Below are 21815 nucleotides of genomic sequence, written 5' to 3' on the forward strand. Positions count from 1 at the left end.
GACTATTTTACCAAAGACGTTTACCTAGCAAAAGGGTTTTTCTCCCCCACGAAAAGGAGGCGGTGCGAAACAGGAAACCTCTGTGGAGAGAAGTATGGACTCTCATGATGGAAGAGGGCTGGAACCGCCGTGGGGGCAGGCTGGGCCGTGTACACGTGAACTCATGCTCACTGACCCGGTTTGTTCACCTACTAAGAGTGTGATCTTGGGAAAAATAATCTCCTGTGGCCTCGATCTTCTCAACTGTAAAGTGAGTTCAATAATGACCCTCATATCACAGTATTGTTTTCAGAGTTAAATGAGGTAATGCACGTAAAGTGCTTAGCAAAGCCAAATTCGGAAGGCAGGTAAGTACGAAACTATCACCACCACTACCATCGTCATGATAAACGTGTATTAACAAGGACCTAAACGACACTACGTGGGAGAATACAAAAATCACGATTTAAAAAAGACCTAAGTAAAGCTATTGACTGACACTGCTTAGTAATATGATGTCAGGAGTGCACACAGTACAGGACATCATTTTAGGAAAACTAACTGTTCTGAGACAAAAGGGATTCTACAAACCAGTTTTCCAATCTATTTTTCTCCTTGCTCCTAATGTCTTAGGACCAGAACTAGCCTTCATTTCCTCAAAACATCCTAATTTTCTCCTTTATTCCTAGATCATGATTCTTATACAATGCCTACGTGATTCATGCTTCCACTATTAAATCTGGGAGGAGCCTCTGACTGAAACATCCCGTGTAAAGCACACTAGGCGATCCTGTGATGCACGGCCTCAAGCAATCACACCTGGCTGGCATTGAGAAGACCAGGAAAACATGTCATTAGCATCCTGTTAACTTGCAAGCTGCTTATTCATTCCATTTCCTCATTTTTTCTTTCTTAAAAAGGAAACGCCAACACTGACCTAAACAAAAAAATCGTAAAATGCCAAAAGATGGCTTAAAAATGCAATGTTGGATGTTAAATGAAAGGCATGCCAGGTAAAATAACAGACACTGAAAAATACTCTTTAGTCATTTTCCAAAGAAATTATTTCAATCTTTTGAATTCTTGACACACACAGTAAGGATGGCCAATACATTTTCTAATAATTAAGGAAGTTTTGACTCTTCTGCAGTATCCTGTTCTGTTTAAAAAGGTTTATCTTACATAGAAAGGTGCAAAGAAGATGTTTACAGCAGCACTATCGACAACAGCCAAAATACGGAGAGAGCCCAACTGTTCCTCGACTGATGAATGGATAAAGGAGATGTGGTGTGTACACACACACGTACACACACACACACACACACACACACACACACACACAGAGGAATATTACTCAGCCATCAAAAAGAATGAAATCTTGCCATTTGCAACGACGTGGATGGAACCAGAGTGTGTTACGCTAAGTGAACTAGTCAGAGAAAGACAAATCTCATAGGATCTCACTCATGTGTGGAATCTAATAAATAAAACAAGTGAACAAAAGGAAAAGAGAGAGGGCAACAAGAAGCAGACTCCTCACTCTAGAGATCACACTGCTGGTCACCAGCGGGGAGGTGGGTGGGGGATGGGGATGAAGGAGGGTACTTGTGGTGACGCACACCAGGTGATGTGTGCAAGTGTTCAGTCACAACATTGTACATCTGAAACTAATACTACACTGTATGGTTAAAAATTCGGGAATTGACATTTAAAAACTTAAAAAAAATAATCACAAGAGGTAAAATACATGTATTTTGGATGAGGCAATAGTGTTCAGTGTGTTATTTTACTGATTTTAACAAATCTCTTAATATAGAGCCATTTGGCTCCTTTAAAATTTATTTAGGGTGGGACCGGAATGTACTGTGCTAAATAAAATAAAAATTTTCAGTATGAGCTGGTGGGGTCTGTAGATTAAAGCAAGTCTCGTGCTGTTGCTCTCAGGCTCCCGAGCGACATTTCCCTCCAGCACCCCTTGTCCTAGGTTACCTGAGAACTGATCATGCGCTGGGCCGAGCGAGCAATGTTGGCAGGAAGACCGAAGAAACTAGGCTTGTCGTCCTCCGGCAGCTTTTCGATGAGAGCACGGTAGTCCTAAATGTGAACAAGTGGAAACCAGCTTTTCGGTAAGCACTGAACTTACAACCACTGAAATCAGATACTGGCAAGTACTGAAGTATCGGTTATTCACATGATTACGCTTTCCAGGTCAATCTCCCTTTCAGTCTGGGTAACACTCACTTAGTCATCTTCAGAAAATATGCTCATTACCACTTGTTCATCCCTAGCTTATGTGATACTGGATTTTTTACGTTCAACTCCGCACATTCAAAGGGACCCTGCACTTATTAAACCGAACTACCTGAGTGGCTGTGGCTACTGTGTCAGATGTCACATAACATGTTTCCAGGAAAGCCCCGTGATTACTTACCATGCATCCGACCCACGACCGATGTGCAGAGCGCAGCTCCGCTTACCCTAAGATAAATATTCCTGACACCCCAGAAACCTCCATACACTTACTCTGGAAAGCAAAAAGCTCTCTGTAAACACTTTCCATAAAGCCATTACCCAGTCAGTCCTCAGTCCGCTGGTGAAGTGTAATGAAATGCACTGATAATCCTCTCATTTCACCCCAAATTACTGTCAGCATTGCAAAGGCTCAATTTACCAAGCACAGTTAGAGTCAAAACTCTAGATGAGAAACCTAAGTGTGGACCAAGAGGGAGAATTTATTCGGTTTGGCTCAAGGTAAGACCTGTTTTGTTTGCTTGCTGTCAGGAAGAACGAATTATTTTCAAGGGGACACTGCGTGTGCGTCTACACCATTCTTGCTGAACTAGGAGGAACAGCTGTTAAAGAGACTCCAGCATTCTTTCCCATCCTTGGGGGCTGTCTGACAACTATTTCCAGGGCAACAGTTGAACTCCAGGAAGCCCAGGGCCTGCAAACCTGTCAAATTTTGGAAAGGCATGCTTTTTTTTTTTTTTTTTTGGAAATCTTTCCCATCCTATCTGTAAGCGAACCCTGGTTAACTTCGTCAAACTGTTGAATCCCAATACATAGAGGGGTGTAAGCACGTGCGTACAGGAGCACCCAGGGCAGGCTTGTATATGCGTGTGCAGTGTAGGGCACACGCAGGTGTCGTCACCCGCCCGGGAAGCTCTGGCTTCCTCCTTCTGTAGGACTCTACTAGACAGAAAGCCAAACACTGATTCTCACAAATCATCCTATAAATACAGAGCAACTTTTGTCTATCACTTCCCTTTGTTCATTTCAAAATGGCTGTCAACCTCTCTCATCTCTACTGGCTACGTCTGCTCTCCCCGACAACTGTACACCGACACGTTTCTTCCGTAACACGCAGCTGCACGTCCACACGGATTTCTCCGCACTTCGAGGCAAAAGGATATACACCCCATGAGAACATTTACGCAAAGCTCAAAAACAGGTGAAACTAACGTCGGTATTAGAAGGGCCTCATCTGTGAGGGGGACGCGGCAATGACAGGGGGCAGGAGGAGGACATGTGGGGAGCTGGTCACGTTCTGTTTCCGGATCCCAGTACTGGTTACACTCACATGCTCAGCGTATAAAATTCACTGCCGAGGACATTAATGATGTGCACTTTCTGTGGGGCTTTTACTTTTCAGTTTAAACCTCAAATAGAGAGGGGAGACCAGTCAGTGCACTGTGTGAAATGAGCGCGCCATGAATAGCCATGTGACGCCTCTATTTGCTGGGTGAGGCCCTCTCGCTAGGAGGTCAGCCCCACAGATGCCCCGGTGCCCACACGGTCTGGAACAGGGCCACCGGCAGGCGCACGGATATTTGGGGGCGCTTAGTCATGTACTGAATACATGACTAAATGAGTGAAAGATACTGGAAAACAAAACAGACGGGATACTTAACAGGTAAGACATTTGGTAATATATTCAATATTGATTTCGAAACTTTTACTTTTGACAATTATGTCACTGAAACAAAAGAATCTTCTTGAAAAATACTTAGATGACAAAAAAAATGCATAATTCCGAGAGAAGTATACAACTGAATATGTATCCCTGTAATTCATGAAGAGATAAATGATTTTAATGTTCTAGGACATTATTTGGACTTTAAGCCAAGATTAAGTTTGAGGCCACATAAATGAGACTTGACATCTTCGGGCCACATTTTGCGCTACTTTGTGGAAAAGAGGACTTCATCCTACCGGCTTTTATGGGATGACTCAAGGTGGAAAGCTCCAGCTGGCTAAAGTAAATACCCCTCAACGACAACGTTACTACCAGAGCCACCAAGAGTGTAACCCTCATATGGTTAGAGCTGATTTAAACTTATAAGCCAGCAAATGAAGACAGATTTGTTGAAGAGTGTTGGACTTCTTTCAGTTTCCCTGTGCCCACTGGGAACTCGTGGACCCTCTCCTCGTGGATCTTCACAGTGCTCTTACATTTGTAACATTTCCCTTGGCCACTCCCTCCAAGATTTCCCTACACACTGCATCCGGTTATCATCAATCTCCTGTAAGTATTCACAAGTGTGTAAGACACCAGAAATAGGCCGCACAGTGCATAACAATAATCCATACTTGTGAAAGGGAATTACTTGTGCATTTGAAAATAAACATGTATGTATTCAACAATTTAAGAAAAGGATTCAGGTATTTGGGAATAGATTACACACGATGAATTTTACCTACCAGAATGCTGCAGGATTTGGGGAGAGATACGGAATATGGAAAAACACTTTTCTTGTTCCTTTGGTTTGAAACATCAATTATTGAAGAATTAAAAAACTGTTTCAGGTATGACTGAAGAACTCTAAGGTCAAAATAGTTATCTATGCGTCCGCCATAAATAGCATTTTCAAGTAAACCGTGTAAAAATTCCCACTGAACATCTTTGGTACCTAGAATTTTAAAGCAAACTTTTATTAGCTTTATTTCTAACATATTAGAAATATTCTAAAAATATTCTAAATTATTCTGAGATATTAACTAAATTCTTGGCTCCAGTTATATTTATAGGATATGACAATATACATTTAACCAAGTTAAATCATTCCTTACAATCTCACTAATATGAATGTAAAGCTCATTAATAAATTCTTAATAATAATTAATATTAATATAATCATAGAACGGGTAGTATGTATTGAGATTATTTAATCAAGTAAAATTCCCCAAACGTCACTTAAGCCTCATAACATAGAAATATTAAAAAGATCTAATTATACTGATGAATAAATTGAGGAATAGAGGCTGAGTGACCAAAATCAGAAAGTCACGCAGTCCCAAAGATCTGGACCCAAAGCTGTACTCTTATCGACCACACAGCACTGCCTCCTCAGATGGGAAAGTCCTATTTAGAATATATCCAAAGCCTATTTTTATATAACGATGAAAATCTCAGTTCATAAAAAAAAATCTGAATAAGGAAACTTGAAAAAATCACTTCACATATTGTAATCTTCTAAATGTCCTGATTTTAACAGTCAACTGTCCATTTCCTATTCTAGTAAAGAAATGTAGTATAAAACAACACGAGACTCTCAAGTCATTATTTCATTTTGCGACAAAGCATTCTCTTAACCACAGTTCAGTGGTAATTTTAAAATGTAAGAATTAAACCTCACGTCCGCAGTAACTATAGGAAACCATTACATTTATAGTAGCTGGTTCCCCTCACTACTAGCAGGGCTGGTCTAGTTGCATTTGATTACTATAAAGTCCGAGATCGCACAAAGATCTCTGTGCTATTTCAGGCCACAGCGCACAGGTGATCGAGGTGGCCTCCTGCCGGACAGGGCGTCTGCAGCATGGAAGACTGATTAAAGTTGCTTCCTGCCTACATCTTATGATCAACAGTGGCCAAACAGCTATAACAAGGGACTTCACCAGGACTCCATTTTCTAGTGCTACCTTGCTGTTTACTAAGTAATAGATTAGTAATGGAAAAGCCATTCATGCATAGGTAGGCCACCAGGGCACAGAGAAACATTAATGAACCTTCAATCTATAAAATACAACTAGCTATTATGTAAAATATATTTTATATAACTTTTAAGACCTTATGTGTCTTACACCCACTGTTCTCAAGGTGAGTTTTGTTTAAGATTAAAAAACCAGAACTGAAATCATAGCAATAGCAAAAACAGTCAATTACTGCTAACTTACTCAATATAGTCAATGTACTAAATATCAAATGCTTCGTGGGGCTTTTCTCATTCAACCTTCTCAAAAATTGAATCAATGGACATGCGACTGCTATCACCCTAGTTTACAGATCAGGAAACTCAGGCATCAAGATTATACATGTGGCCCGGGTCTTATGAGCTACATAATTTCTCACCCATATAATTAGAGCTTTTTCTCTTTTTTGTACTTAATTGTGTACATGCGAAGAAATTCTAGAATCCTAAGATTATACAGTTAGATTTTTACCATGAGATGCACTATCACTTTAAAGCACGGGCCTCTTATTCACAACAACTCAATGGTGTGATATGTGTAAAAAATAATGTGAGGCTATTAATTAATTCCATCACAAGTGTCAAACATAATGACAAATCATTCAAACTCCTTGCTTTGGTATCCTCATCCTCAAAGGGCACTAATAATGATCTCATAGTGATACTATAAAAATAAAGTTTAAAGCATTTTGAAAAATTATGGAAATAGCCCAAGTGTCCACTGACTAATGAATGGATAGAGAAGATGTGGTGTATGTATGCAATGGAATATTCCTCAGCCATCAAAAAGAATGAAATTTTGCCATTTGCAAGGACATGGATGGAACTAGAATGTATTATGCTAAGCACAATTAGAGAAAGACAAATATCGTATGATTTCATTCATATGTGGAATTTAAGAAACAAAACAGATGAACTTACGGGAAGTGTGGGAATAAAAAGAGGAGGGGAAAAAACCACAAGAGACTCTTAACGACAGAGAACAAACTGAGGGTCGATGGAGGAAAGAGGGTGGGGGATGGGCTAGATGAGTGATGGGGACTAAGGACAGCACCTGTGATGAGCACTGGGCATTGTGTGTAAGTGATGAATCACTAAATTAAGTTCCTGAAACCAACACTACAGTGCATATTAACTGGAATTTATTTATTTTTAAAGTTTATTTATTTTAGAGAGAGAGACAGAGTGCGAGCGAGCAAGCGAAGGAGTGAGAATGAGTAAACACAAGCCAGGGGGGAGCAGAGAGAAAGGGAGAATCCCAAGAAGGCTCCATGCTGTCACCACAGAGCCTGGCGTAGGACTTTATCTCATGAATCATGAGATCATAACCTGAGCTGAAACCAAGTCAGAGGCTTAACCAACTGAGCCACCCAGGTGCCCCTAACTAAAAGGAATTTAGAGAAACATTTGAGGGGCACCTGGGTGGCTCAGTCAGTTAAGCTTCCGACTTCAGCTCAGGTCATGATCTCACAGTTTGTGGGTTCAAACCCCATGTCGGGTTTTATGCTGACAGCTGGGAGCCTGGAGCCTGGTTCAGATTTTGTGTCTCCCTCTCTCTGTCCCTACCCCGTTCACACTCTGTCTCTTTCACTCTCAAAAATAAATAAACATTAAAAATTTTAAAGAAAAACTTGAAAATACAAAGAAAAAGAAAAATGACCAAGTTTCAATGCAAGCTAAAGCCTTAGTACATACTGTATTAATACTGAAAACGATCACTCGAAGAGTCAGAAAAGTGGCTACCCTTGGCATGCACTAGGGCACTGTGGGGTCATGTGTATCAAGGAGCAGGGGAGGCCCTTCTGGAAGGTTGGTAACACTCTGTTGAACTGGGGTTAATTACAAAGATTCAATATATGCCCATTTACTAAATTTTAAGTTCATATACACTTTTACCACGTGTAATTGAGAAATCTGTACCACGCAGAAAAACTCACTTAGAATATTATTTGGCATTCACTAATGGTGAACAAACGAATGTCCCACCTACCCCTACATACAGACTCAACACAAACATATCCAAATTGTTACTGAAGGTAGCAGCGAGATCACCACCACCCCACAGGACCCACATGTCCACTGACAGAAGTCACATGATCAAAGAATGACACACTACATTGCACTGATAATAAATGACTTGTACCTGCATGTAACCATACAGACGAATCTCTCAAGACAACGTGAACTGAAAGAACCTAAGGACTAAGCAGTACGTGACATACGATCCCAGCTGTACGAACACAGGCAAAATTGCTGTATATAGTTAGGAGATGCCTGGTGTTTACCACAGGAGCGGAGGGACAGGGCAGTGGGGGTGGCGGTGAGGGTTGGGGATGGTCATGACCGTAAGGCAGCATGAGATAGAGTGGAATCAGAATTACTGGTGATGTTATTTCTTGATTAAGGTGCTGGCTACGTCAGTCTGCTCATTTTCTGGAAATTTCACTGAGATATGATCTTATAAGTACTTTTTGTACATATATCATTTAAAACTTTAATGTCATAAACATATAAATTAAACTGGGACTTGGCTACATACTAGATGTCCATCCCTATCATTCTGCCAAAGATACGCTACAGAATAATTTCTGGTGTCTGATATTAATTCAACTAACAATAACGGAGTGTCTACCCTGGGTCCTGCTACAGGCATTAAGGACATACAGCCAAAAACTTTGCTTTAAGGTAGATGGTGCTCTAGTGGGGACAGATGAACAAGGTCGCACTGACATGCTCCAACAACACAACAGAACAAGTGGGTAGAGAAGAGCTTTTACAATGACTTAGATTTGGTGGTAACGCAAAGCTTTTCTGAAGAAGAGCCCCGAAGTGGAGATGTGAACGAAGGGATCACATACAGGTCTGGGACAGAGGCACTTCAGAAGAGCACCCACCGAGAACTTCAGGGAGAACAGGCCTGGCCTGTCAGAGGAAAAGAAAGGACTAAGGTGGCTGCAGGTTTTAAACAGGGACGACGTACCTCATTTTACTTTTCTCAACACTTGGTTTACGCGTGGCGAATGTTTCAGAGAGTGCTGATCACAAAGAAGCCTGCGTAAGCAGCTCTTCTCGGACCAGCAAGCACTGAGGAGGCTGAGTCAGTGAGCAGAATCAGGATCCGGTTTGGACATGGAAGGGACAGAAATTGCCCAGACACTGGACATTTAAGGATGAGAAAAAGAACCCAGGTGGTTCACAGGTTCTGACCCTGAACAAATACACGACTGGTGGTGGTGTTTACTGAAACGGGGGATTCAGGGAAGGGCTTGGTGGGGCTCCAGGGGCATTTTTAAGTTTGAGATCCCTATGAATATATTCTCTCCTCCAATCCATCCCTGCTCTAAACCCTCGCGTCCCCTGCCGTGCCCCTGCACCCCTGCACAATACACATCAGAGGGCAGAGGGCAGGATGGCCTCAACTGATCACATCACGTGGTCTTATCTATTACAGTCTATTATTTGCACCTTGATCCTTAACTCCTACTTAACCATAAGTTTAGATTCTACAGATGTGTAGTACTGACGTTAGACGTTAGTCTAGCATAGTCCCCGATTTCACAGTTCCGGAGAGCTGAACAATTCTTCCTAAGCCTGAAACCTAGGAAGGCCACAAAGTGAAGACAACGTCTCTCCAGGTTTTGGCTTCCTGAGAGCTACAGAAAGATCAGAAAACTATGGCATGTAAAACTAATGACCATCACAGATAGAGAACTAGCCACTAACATAAGCACAGCAGCCAGGACATAAAACACAAAATGAAAAGCAAAAACAAGTTTCATGATAGGAAGTCAATTTTGAAAAAACCACACTGCTAGTAAGACCTCAAAAAAATTTTCCCATTAATATCAGAGAGGACAGTTATCACTAGAACTTACCATCAAAGAGCCTGTCAATAATGCTGTATCCAGCCCGAAGATCTGATAAAGAAAACTCATAAAACTTGGTCCAACCCTATCAAAACAAATTTACAAATATTAAAGACCTACAAACAGTGTTCAAAGATACACATGTAGGCATCATCGACTTTATAATCTTAAGAATGTTCAAAATATGCTAATGAAATAAAAGGAAAACTCCCAAAACTTTTTAATAAAAACAATAACTCTAAAGTAACAGTAATTTTTTAAAAGAAATTTACTGACATCACAGCATGCCAAGGACTTTTAATACTAGAATAGTTTTTATCATTTAAGTATTGTGGCAATTCAGTCACAGAGGGAACAAATTGGTATAGTAAATTTTGGAGTCTAAGTACAGTGTATTCAGTGAGATATTTTCTATAATTTTATCTTTCAGACTTGTGGGTTTTGTCAATAAACATGAGAAAAGAAATGTTACAAAAATTTTTTAAAGGCCCAAAAATAAAGCATTATTTCCTGTACATTTCACCCATGAAGCATTCATGTTGGAACTAAATTATAAACTTGCAGCTAAAAGCTACAATGCTTATATAAAAAGAACATTCATAGAGCTCTAGGTTTTATAAAAATATGAAAAAAGTAAAAAAAATTCTGATGGTACTTCCAATCACTCTAACTAATTTAGTTTAATGTAATGCATTGAAACTAAAATCTATTTAGACTTTAATAGTATTTAGGAATATCAAAACAAATTTCATCCATTAATCATTCAAAACAATATGTACAAAATGCATGTTATATGTAAAGCACTGGGAATGAAAGAATGAACCAAAACATAATCTCTGCCCTCAGGTGGCTGTCAGTAAAATGTGGGCAAGGGGGAAAAGTGGGTGGGCACAATCCACCACTCAAACACACCTCCAACTACAGGCTACAACTACAACGTGCTTGATGCAAAGAGTCATACATGGTCTGCACAAGAAAGAGGTCTGAGCTCATCCAGGAGTTAAGGCACCGCCGCCTTGGTGGGGAGCGGGGAGTAGAACACACAGGAAGGAGTAAGTACATGGACACTCAGGACAATAAAGTTAGAGAATTTGTGTAAAATGAGAGAGGAGAAGCTACTGGAAGCTACTGAGGGCCTGCTGCACACCAGGCACTGTCTGGTCGGTGAGAATCTACCACTGAAGCAAAGAGAAAAAACCCATGCTCTGGAGAAGTCTGTGCTCTAAGGCTCACACCCAGAACACAGGGGTTTTCAGTAATTTCTGAAACAAACTGGCACATATAAAGAGTTGGACACAAAAACCTAGGGCTTAGAGAACGGGTCTGAGCTGGATACATAAATTTGGGGGTCACTAACATTTGGATACTTTTTTAAAATTATAGATATTGTAAACACACACACACACACACACACACACACACACGAGATTTAAACCTCACTCGCTAAGATTCAGTACAGGTAAGAATCAGAGATCTGTAAGGATTACATGCCTGTCAACAATAACAAACTTCAGTGACAATATATTTTCTTTCAACTTTTTATTTAAATTCTAATTAGTTAACATACAGTGCAATATTGGCTTCAGAAGAATTCAGTGATTCAGCACTTACACACAACACCAAGTGCTCCTCCCAAGTGTCCTCCTTAATGCCCATCACTCATCCAGTCCATTGCCCACCTCCCTCCCTCCATCAATGCTCAGCTTATTCTCTGTCGTTAAGAGTCTCTTTTGAAAATAAGAGTCTCTTTTGAAAATTAAAAAAAGAATCTCTTCTGGTTTCTTGCCTTTCCTTTTTCCCCTCATATATGTTCATCTGATTTGTTTCTTAAATTCCACATGAGTGAAATTATATGGTATTTGTCTTTCTCTGATTGACTTATTTCATTTAGCAACATACACTCTAGCTCCATCCATGTCATTGCAGATGACAAGATTTCGTTCATTTTGATGGCTGAATAATACTCCATTGTATACATATGCCACATCTTCTTTATCCATTCATCAGTTGGTAGACACTTAGACTCATTCTATAATTTGGCTATTAATGATAGTGCTGCTATAAACATTGGTATGCATCTATCCCTTGGAATTAGTGTATCTGTATCCTTTGTGTAAATACCTATAAATACCTAGGAGTGCAACTGTTGGATTCTAGGGTGGTTCTATTTTTAACTTTTTGAGGAACCTCCATACTGTTCAGAGTGGCTGCACCAGTTTGCATTCCTACCAACAGTGCATCCTTGCCAACACCTGTTGTTTCTTGCGTTGTTAATTTTAGCCAACCTGACAGGTGTGAGGTGGTATCTCATCATGGTTTTGATTTATACTTTCCTGATGATGAGTGATGTTGAGCATCTTTTCATGTGTCTGTTAGCCATCTGGATGTCTTCTTTGGAAAAGTGTCTATTCATGTATTCTACCCATTTCTTAACTGGGTTATTTTTTTTATTTTTATTTTTTTTGTATTTTGTATGTTGAGTTTGCTAAGTTCTTTATAGCTTTTGGATAACTATCATATATGTCATTTGGAAATATCTTCTCTAATTCTGTAGGTTGCCTTTTAGTTTTGTTGATTGTTTCCTTTCCTGTGCAGAAGCTTTTTATTCTGATGAAGTATCAGTATGTTTCCCTTGTCTCCAACAACATTTCTAGTAAGAAGCTGCTCTGACCAAGGTCAAGAGGTGGCTTCCTGTGTTCTTCTCGAAGATTTTGATGGTTTCCTGTATCACATTTAGGTCTTTCATCCATTTTGAATTTATTCTTTGTACGTGGTAGAAGGAAGTGGTCCAGTTTTCCCAACATCACTTCTTGAAAAGACTGTCTTTCCTCCAGTGGCTATTCTTTTCTGCTCCATCAAAAATCAGTTGACCATATAATTGTGGGTCCATTCTGGGTTTTCTATTCTGTTCCATCAATCTATGTGTCTATTTTCATGCCAGTACCATACGGTCTGACTACAGCTTTATAATATACTTTGAAACCCAGAATTGTGATGCCTCCAGTTCTGTTTTTCTTTTTCAGGACTGCTTTGGCTATTTGGGGTCTTTTGTGTTCCATACAAATTTTAGGTTTGTCCTAGCTCTGTGAACAATGCTGGTGGCATTTTGACGGGGAATGCATTAAATGTGTGAATTGTTTTAAGTAGTATAGACATTTTAACAATGTTTGTTCTTCCAATCCATGAGCATGAAATGTTTTTCCATTTCTTTGTGTCCTCTTCAATTTCTTTCATAAGCCTTCTATATTTTTCAGGTACAGATCTTTACCTTTTTGTTTAGCTTTATTTCTAGGTACCTAACTGCAGTTGCAAATGGAATTGATTCCTTCATTTCTTTTTGTTGCTTTGTTATTGGCGTATAGAATTGCAACAGATTTCTGTAGGTTGATTTTATATCCTGCAACTTTGCTGAATTCATGTACTAGTCCTAGTAATTTTTTGGTGGAATCTTTCAGGTTTTCCACATAGAGTATCATGCCATTGGTAAATAGTGGAAATCTGACTTCTTCCTTTCTGACTTGGCTACCTTTTATTTCTTTTTGCTGTCTGATTGCTAAGTCTGAGACTTCCAGTGCTGTGTTAAATAGTAATCGTGAGAGGGGACATCCTTGTCTTGTTCCTGACCATAGGGGAAAGGCTCTCAGTTTTCCCCCACTGAGGATAGTATTAACTGTGGGTCTTTCGTATATGGTTAGGTCCCATCTATCCCTACTTTGTTGAGGGTTTTGTTTCTTTTATCAAGAATGGATGCTGTAATTTGTCAAATGTTTTTCTGCATCTATTGACAGGAACATATGGTTTGCACACTTTCTTTTATTAATGTGGTGTATCATATTCATCTATTTCTGAATACTGAACTAGCCCTGCAGCCCAGGGATAAATCCCACTTGATCATGGTAAATAATTCTTTTAATGTATTGTTGAATTTGATTTGCTAGTATTTTGTTGGGAATTTCTGCATCCATGTTAATCAGGGATATTGGCCTATAACTCTTTTTTAGTGGGGTTTTTGTCTGTTTTTGGAATCAAGGTAATGCTGGCCTCACAGAATGAGTTTGGAAGTTTCCATTCCATTTCTATTTATTTTTTTAAAGTTTGAGAGGAATAGTTATGAATTCTTCTTTAAATGTCTGGTAGAATTCCCTTGGGAAGCCATCTTGCTGCCCTACACTCCTGTTTGTTGGAAGATTTTTGATTACTGTTTCAATTTCTTTGCTGGTTATGGGTCTGTTCAAATTTTCTATTTCTTCCTGTTTTGGTACTTTCAATGTTTCTAGAAATTTATCCATTTTTTCCAGATTCTCCAGTTTGTTGGCATATTTTTCATAATATTCTAACTGTTTATATTTCTTTGGTGTTAGTTGTGATCTCTCCCCTTTCACTCATGATTTTATTTATTTAGGTCCTTTCTCTTCTCTTTTCATTAAGTCTGGCTAGGAGTTTATCAATTTTATTAATTCTTTTGAAGAACCACCTCTTAGTTTCATTGATTTGTTCTACTGGGTTTTTTGTTCCTGTATCATTTATTTCTGCTCTAGTCTTTATTATTTCTCTTCTTCTGCTGGCTTTAGGCTTCAACTGCTGCTCCTTTTCTAATCCCTTTAAGTGTTAAAGTTAGGTATAAGACCTGTATTGCAATATTATTTCTCTCTTAGGAATGCCTCTGCTGCATCCTAAAGGTTTTGAATGGTCATCTTTTCATTTTCATTTGCTTCTATGTATTTTTTTTTTTATTTCTTCTTTAATTTCCTGGTTAACCCATTCATTCTTTAGTGGAATGTTCTTTAACCTCTATGTATTTAAAGGCTTTCCAAACTTTTTCTTGGGGTTGATTTCAAGTTTCATAGTGTTGTGATCTGAAAATATGCATGGTATGATCTCAACCTTTTGTACCTGTTGAGGGCTGATTTGTGACCACGTATGTGACCTATTCTGGCAAATGTCCCAGGAACACTTAAGAAGAATGTGTATTCTGTTTTAGTGTGAAATGTTCTGAATATATCTTTTAAGTCCATATGGTCCAGCGTGTCCTTCAAAGCCACTGTTTCCTTGTTGATTTTCTGCTTAGGTGATCTGTCCTTTGATCTAAGTGGTATGTTAAAGTTCCCTACGATTATTGTATTACTGTCAATGAGTTTATGTTTGCTATTAATTGATTTATATATTTGGGCATACCAAGTTAGGGGCATAAATCTTTACAATTGCTTCTTGATGGATAGACCCCTTAATTATGACATAATGCCCTTCTTCAGCTCTTGTTACAGTCTTCTGTTTAAAATCTAGTTTGTCTGATAGAAGTATGGCTACTCAGGCTTTCTTTTGGCATCCATTAGCATGATAGATGGTTCTACATTCCCTCACTTTCAATCTGTTGATGTCTTCAGATCTAAAATGAATCTCCTGTAGGCAGCATATAGATGGGTATTATTTTTTTTATTCATTCTGATACCCAATGTCTTTTGATTGGAGCATATAGTCCATTTGCATTCAGGGTGATTGCTGAAAGATAGGAGTTTGGTGCCAGTGTGTTACCTGTAGAGTTGGTGTTTCTGGTGATGTTACAAAGAGCCCCTTTTATAATTTCTTGCAAGGGTGGTTTAGTGGTCACCAACTCCTTAAGATTTTGTCTAGGAAAGTCTTTAACCCTCCTTCTATTCTGAAAGACAGCCTTGCCTAATAAAGAATTCTTGGCTGCTGCAAACCTGATCTGTCTTCCATTGTAGGTTAAGGACTTTTTTTTTTCCTTGCTGCTTTCATAATTCTTTCCTTGTATTTTGTGAATTTGACTCTGATATGTCTTGGCAATGGCTGGCTTTTGACTGTGATATGACTTGGCAATGGCTGGCAATGGCTGAATTTAATGGGGGTTCTCTGTGCTTCTAGGATTTTATGTCTGCATTCTTCCCCAGAATGGGGAAGTTTTCCACTGTAATTTGCTCACATAAACTTTATCCCCCCTTTTCTCTCTCTTCATCTTCTGGGACTCCCATGATATGAATATTATTCCATTTTAATAAGATGCTGAGTTTCCTGAGTCTACCTTTATGATCCATTACCCTTCTTTCCCTCTTCTTTTCACCTTCATTTTTTTGCATAATTTTATCTTCTTTATTATTGAATCGCTACTCTGCTTCAGCCATCCTCACTGTCATGGCATCCATCCGGTTTGCATCTCAGTTATAGCATTTTTAATTTCGGCCAGACTAGATTTTGGCTCTTTTTATTGGCAGGAAGGGATTCTCTAGGGTTTTCTAGCTTTTTACAAACCCAGCTAATATTCTTATAATCACTGTTTTCAATCTCAGTTCAGACATCTTACTTATATATGTACTGATTAAATCCCTGGCTGTCATTTCTTCCTGTTCTTTCTTTTGGGGTGAATTCCTCTATCTTGTCATTTTGGAGGAAGAAAAAAATTAAAAAAGTAAAAAAATAACAAATAAAAAATTTTTAATTTTTAAAAAATTCAAGTAAAGAAACCTAGATTCTAGGTGTGTTTTGGTCTGCTTATAAAAAGCTTGAAAGAAAAAAGACAAAAGAGGGAAAAAATTAAAAATTTAAAAATAAATAATAAAATTTAAAAATAATTTTGCTCTTTCTGTATCCAAGGTGGAGGAAAAAAAAAATCATAAGCAACAAAAAAACCCAAATGAAGCTAGATCCCATCTCTCCTAGAACTGGAGCTTTGCAGCAGTCTATGGTCAGTAGGCTAAACCAGGGTTTGCTGCCCTCATCAGGAGTCTTTGTTCCTATGCTGGTGAGCGTGGGGCTTGATGGTGCTCCCTGGGTCTTTTGCCCATGAGACGCCAAATCACCTCCACCAAATGCTCTTGCAAGCAGGGGAACCGCTTCTCCCGGTGTGACCCCTGGGACCCTCAGACCCTGTGGCTGCTCTGGGGACTCCGCCCTCCTTCATCACTGCACACCGCCAGGTGCTGACCTCTGAAACGTCACACTCGGTGCCCACCATTTATAAAAACCTGGTGGTACCGAAACCTCTCCTTTCCCTCATCGGTGGTTCTGGGGGACATTTTCTTATCTAGTCCCCAGAGAGTGTTTTCACTCTTTCTATCTGCTTTTGGGGCAAGTGCTTTCCTGCAAAAACCGGAGGCACTGCTCTCTCTCTCTCTCTCTCTCTCTCCTCTCGGCAAAAATGACTGCCTCCCCTCTGAGGCACCCTGGCTCTTCTCGCTCACCAGTTCACCTCTCAGCACCATGCACCTGCTGCGTTCTCTCCCTCAAACTATGCAGATCATTGTGTGAATCCTGAGATTGATTTCCTATGTGTTCAAAAGGGTTTGATGTTGATCTAGCTGAGTTCAAGGGACATGTCCAGGGTGTCCTTACTACTCCACCATCTTAACTTCTGCTTGCTTCCTGTAATACATTAAATACATTTCCTACCTACTCAAAATAAAGTATTGATAATATTTCTTATATCACTATTAAACCTTATTTATAAGTGTTTACTTAAAATTTTTTTAATACTTCAGAGATTAATATTTATAACACTCTCAAGTTAGAAGGCCTCAACTCTCAGTATTACCTGACACAGCAATTTCCTATTGAGGTTCTAATTCCAAAATGGTAAGAACTGTACACTCTGAGTAGCATAGTTACTGACACAGTGGCATATGATTAAGGATTTGTAAAATACGGTACAAAAAATTCAAAAGGTAATTTTTGTTTTTCATATCATATTTTCTAATAGAAATAATGTAAATTGTGGGAAGGCTCTCTAGACAGCCCATCAAATCTTACTTAGCCCACCTGGAAACCCAGGCAGGGTGTTAAGTGGTCTTGTAAACATGAATGAGAAGAACCCCATTACCAAGGTACCCACCGTGTAGTAAGAACAGTAAGGTATCAAAGAGTAACAAGCATCAATCAAAAAGACCTTACATTAAGTGTAGTATTAGAAGTACAGCACACATGTGTAAAATAGAGGAAGTTAATTCTGCGACCCAATACAGCACTGCAATGAAAAATAGCGAAACACCTTTCATTAACACAAGGAATGAAAACCAAGTTGACTTGGTGGTGGATCTTTACTTCTAGAAGTTGGTGATTAAAGCAAAAGGAGGAAAAATAGTAAAACAGTTTGTGGAGTGCATATCTGTACGACATTATCTCTAACAATTTTAATGGTATTTTATGTTTTGACTGGGTTTTCCTCCCAATTTCTTCATTTTAAAGAAAGCAAACTTAATGTGTTAAAAAAAGTGACACTTTCAAATATTTGTGTGTGAAAGTAAATTGCTCTAAAAAAGGACATTTTGGTACTATGTACAAATTCTCTCTGGGCTTCCTGGGTGGTTCAGGCAGTTGAGCGTCCAACTCTTGATTCTGGCTCAGGTCATGATCCCAGGGTTGGGGGATCGAGCCCCATGTTGGGCTCTGCACTGAGTGAGGAGCCAGCTTGGGATTCTCTCCCTCCATGTGCCCCTTCCCCACTCTCGTGTGTGCTCAGTCTCTCAGTAAACTGAACTAAACTAAAATAAAAGTATATGTTGACCCAAACTCTCCAAATTTAGAAATTGCCACCCTGAATAAACATTAAATGAGGCAAATATAAGGATATCCACTGCAATGTTTTTTGTAACAGCAAAGACTGAAAAGAACATGTATGCCCATCTAACAAAACTGCTTATAAGTAAGTACATAGATATGGTGAATACAAATAATATTTTAAAATTAGGCATTAAATGGTTACTAATCTTTAATTGTTTTTTTTTTAATTTGAGAGAGAGGGAGAGAGAATCCTAAGCAGGCTCCATGCTCAGTGCCAAGCCCAATGGGGCTGGATCCACAACCCTGGGATCATGACCTGAGCCGAAACAAGAATCAGACGCTCAACTGACTGAGCCACACAGGTGTGCCTATTGGTCAGTAATCTTTAAAAATCTCTGTAATGTTTTGGTTAATAAAGCAAAATACAAAACTGTATTTGTAACATGCTATTTAAGTCAAAAAGACTGTATGCATGTCTGAGTGTAGATACATAAAATGTTTATTTATACAATCTTTCTTGAAGGACACCCAAGAAGGGGTGAACAGCAGCTGTCCTGAGAAGAGAAACTGGTGACAGGGAGAGAGAAAGGGAACAGGCTAAATTTTAGGTGCGAATCATCTTGTAGCTTTTTAATTTATATCAGGTACATGTCTCACATAATAAAAAAATGTAATTTCATTTAAAAAACAATTCCTTGTTTTCAGTACAGTTCTTTCACTACCACTGTTGTTCATGAACCCGTCAGCACGAGCTGCTGTTAGGGGCGGAGGCTCTAGAAGAGGTGGGCCCGGCCACTGCCAAGCTCTGCAGGCTGAGGTAAGAGTCCTCCGGCAAGTTAACTGCCATCAAGACCCACGGGCCTTCTTTGTAAGGTGACGAGAACAAGCACACGCTCCTTTACGGGCAGTGTGCAGACTGTGTGGAAACAACACGTCACTGTTTTACTTACTACCGCATCAGTGAGACACATCTTTATTGGCAGGTCACGTGCAAGGCACTTGTACACATACACTGCTCCATCTCATCCTCACAAGAAAGGTAAGCGTGGTGAGTAATCCCCATTACACAGCTGAGGAAACTGTGGCTTACTAGAGTTCAGTAACTTTCCCCAGGTCACCTGCTAGGAAATTCGAGAGGCAGGACTCAAACCCAAGTCTGTGACTTCGGAACCCACGACCCTATTCTGACATGTAACTGAAACAGAGAGAGAGGCTAAAACAGGGGCAGGCTGAGGAACAAACAGAAGTGGACAAAGCTAAAAAAAAGATGGGAAAAATTAAATCTGGAAGGGATGCAATTTACGGCTGAGATAGGCATTTGGCAAGAAGAACAGAACATGTTCCAGCAAAGATGGCCACGGCAGTGGGAAAGGGTGGCCTATTGGTCGTGAGAACAATACCAGGCAACACCTATGGCGGCAAAGAGCTGGATGAATTCGAGGACCAGGAAGAAGTCCACTGTGGCTGAGTTGCAGAGACCAAGTGGGAAGAGGGTTCTGGGACGATGCTGAAGACAAAGGACCAGAAATGTGCCTATTTCTTCACAAGTACACTAGAAAGTCATTTGATGGGTTGTAAGCAGAGTAGTGAAATAATCAAACTGCCATATTAGGAAAATGATTCTGGCTGCTAAATGGAAAAATCAAAAAGAACAGGAAATGATCTCAGAAAGTAGTGCAGGTAAGCGGTAAGGTACTCAGAGAAAATAGTGGAAAGAAATGCACAGATTTGAACTGTATGTTGTAAGTAAAATCCACATGACTCGGGAATGAACCGGGTAGGTAGGCTAAGAAAGAAAAACATACCAAGAACAATTCCTAGGTTTCTAGCATGAGGAAATAAATGGATAAATAAATAAATGAATAAAAGGATCAATGCCTTTTACTGAGAGGGAAACATGAAAGGAAAACAATATGCGGAATTCAGTTCTGAACTTTGAGATGTCTGTGATGGATCAACCACAAAAATGACACCGAACAATCACTGAGGGTTTATTATGGTTCATGCCTTGTGGCGAACAATGTAATTCAGAGATGTGAGCTATGTATACAGTCCTGAAGATAAACAACAAAGACAGAATTAGAGATAGAAAGTCGTAAACCATGAACCAAATTATTAAGTAATCCCAGTCACTGAAACTAAATTGGTAGGAATGCTCTGATACAAAAATATGCACAACTTACAAGAGGTCCAACACATGTTCTCACTCACCTGTGGAATGTAATTTCGTCTTTCTTGACATGCAGCATGAAACCACGCAAAACTAAAGAGAGCGTGAGCTCGATGGATGCTGTCTTTTTTGCTGATTTGCTCAGCAGTCCAAGATTCGTAAGTGCGCATTAAATTCTTCTTCAAACCTGGAGGTGACTGAAGACAAAAGATCGACCCCTTATTGTCTCAAATCTTCCAAATTAATATTTAACATGTTTGAGAACATACTTTAATAAAGAAAAGTTTTCACCATTAACCACCCAATTTGACTTATTTTATATTACTTCAAAAAGTATGTACCTAAAACTAGTTTTAAACTCCTTGTAAAAAGGAGTTTAAATTTATATCCAGTACAAATTCAATACTTTTCAAATTTAAAAAAAACTATAAAAGCAACAATATTTAGAACAACCCAATAAATTTTACGTGATTGCCAGAGCACCTGGGTGGCTCAGTCGGTTAAGTCCGACTCAGTCGGTGGCTCAGTCCGACTTAGGCTCAGGTCATGATCTCACAGCCTGTGAGTTCAAGTCTCACATCGGGCTCTGTGCTGACAGCTCAGAGCCTGGAGCCTGCTTTGGATTCTGTGTGTGTCTCTCTCTGCCCCGCCCCCGCTTGAGCTCTGTCTCTCTCTCCCAAATAAACAAACATTAAATTTAAATTTTATATGATCGTTGAGGTATTTTACTGAAACTAAATCATACACAAGGAATGTGACACTGACTGTTAGGGGCACATGGTTTTCCCTCTGCTATGAACACGCCCCCTTCTGCAGGTGCTATCTGAGCTTCTGGGCCCTCCCTGCACTGTTGACATACAACGCCAACTAACACTCCCAGCACATTAGACCACTGGAGTTCAAGTGGGGATTAGCAGATACCACTAGGCTCATAAACACAAATTCAAATCCACAAAGTGTATATTGAACTAGTACTCAGTCAGAAAGCACTTATCTACAGGTGCAGGATCGGTTTATATTGTTGAATTATCCAAATGAGAAAGATGAATTTCAAATTCTTTTTGGAAAAGTGTAAACTAAACCCACGTCTTGTGTGTGTGTTAAAAAAAAAAATCCTTTTTTTTTAATCAAACACATTTGTCTATTAATCATAGGTTTCCTGGAGAATTCTTCTAATGTTAAAAAAATGTGCATTTATCTGAATTTATTTTAATTAGCTTTTTTAAAAAGTAAAACTTTTCCTTTAAAGAATTCCTGCTACAGTCAGTCCCCTCTGCGATCCTTTCCATGCTGTGTTTTTCTCAAATAAAAAGACTT

The 21815-nt window shown here is 39.4% G+C and overlaps 1 protein-coding gene across 7 annotated transcripts in view; it reads right to left on the reverse strand.

The window, feature by feature from the left end:
- DYNC2H1 (dynein cytoplasmic 2 heavy chain 1) overlaps nt 1–21815 on the reverse strand; it is a 340312-nt gene that overhangs the window by 125230 nt on the left and 193267 nt on the right. For all 7 annotated transcript variants that reach the window (XM_053204186.1, XM_027051992.2, XM_053204184.1 and 4 more), the window contains 4 exons: nt 20540–20695; nt 9827–9902; nt 4681–4889; nt 1969–2073 (listed from right to left, as the gene is read on the reverse strand). In XM_053204186.1, coding sequence (XP_053060161.1) covers nt 1969–2073; nt 4681–4889; nt 9827–9902; nt 20540–20695 — 546 coding nt within the window. The remainder of the gene's footprint in view (nt 1–1968; nt 2074–4680; nt 4890–9826; nt 9903–20539; nt 20696–21815) is intronic.

Source organism: Acinonyx jubatus, chromosome D1 (genome assembly GCF_027475565.1).
Source record: "Acinonyx jubatus isolate Ajub_Pintada_27869175 chromosome D1, VMU_Ajub_asm_v1.0, whole genome shotgun sequence".
NCBI lineage: Eukaryota > Metazoa > Chordata > Mammalia > Carnivora > Felidae > Acinonyx > Acinonyx jubatus.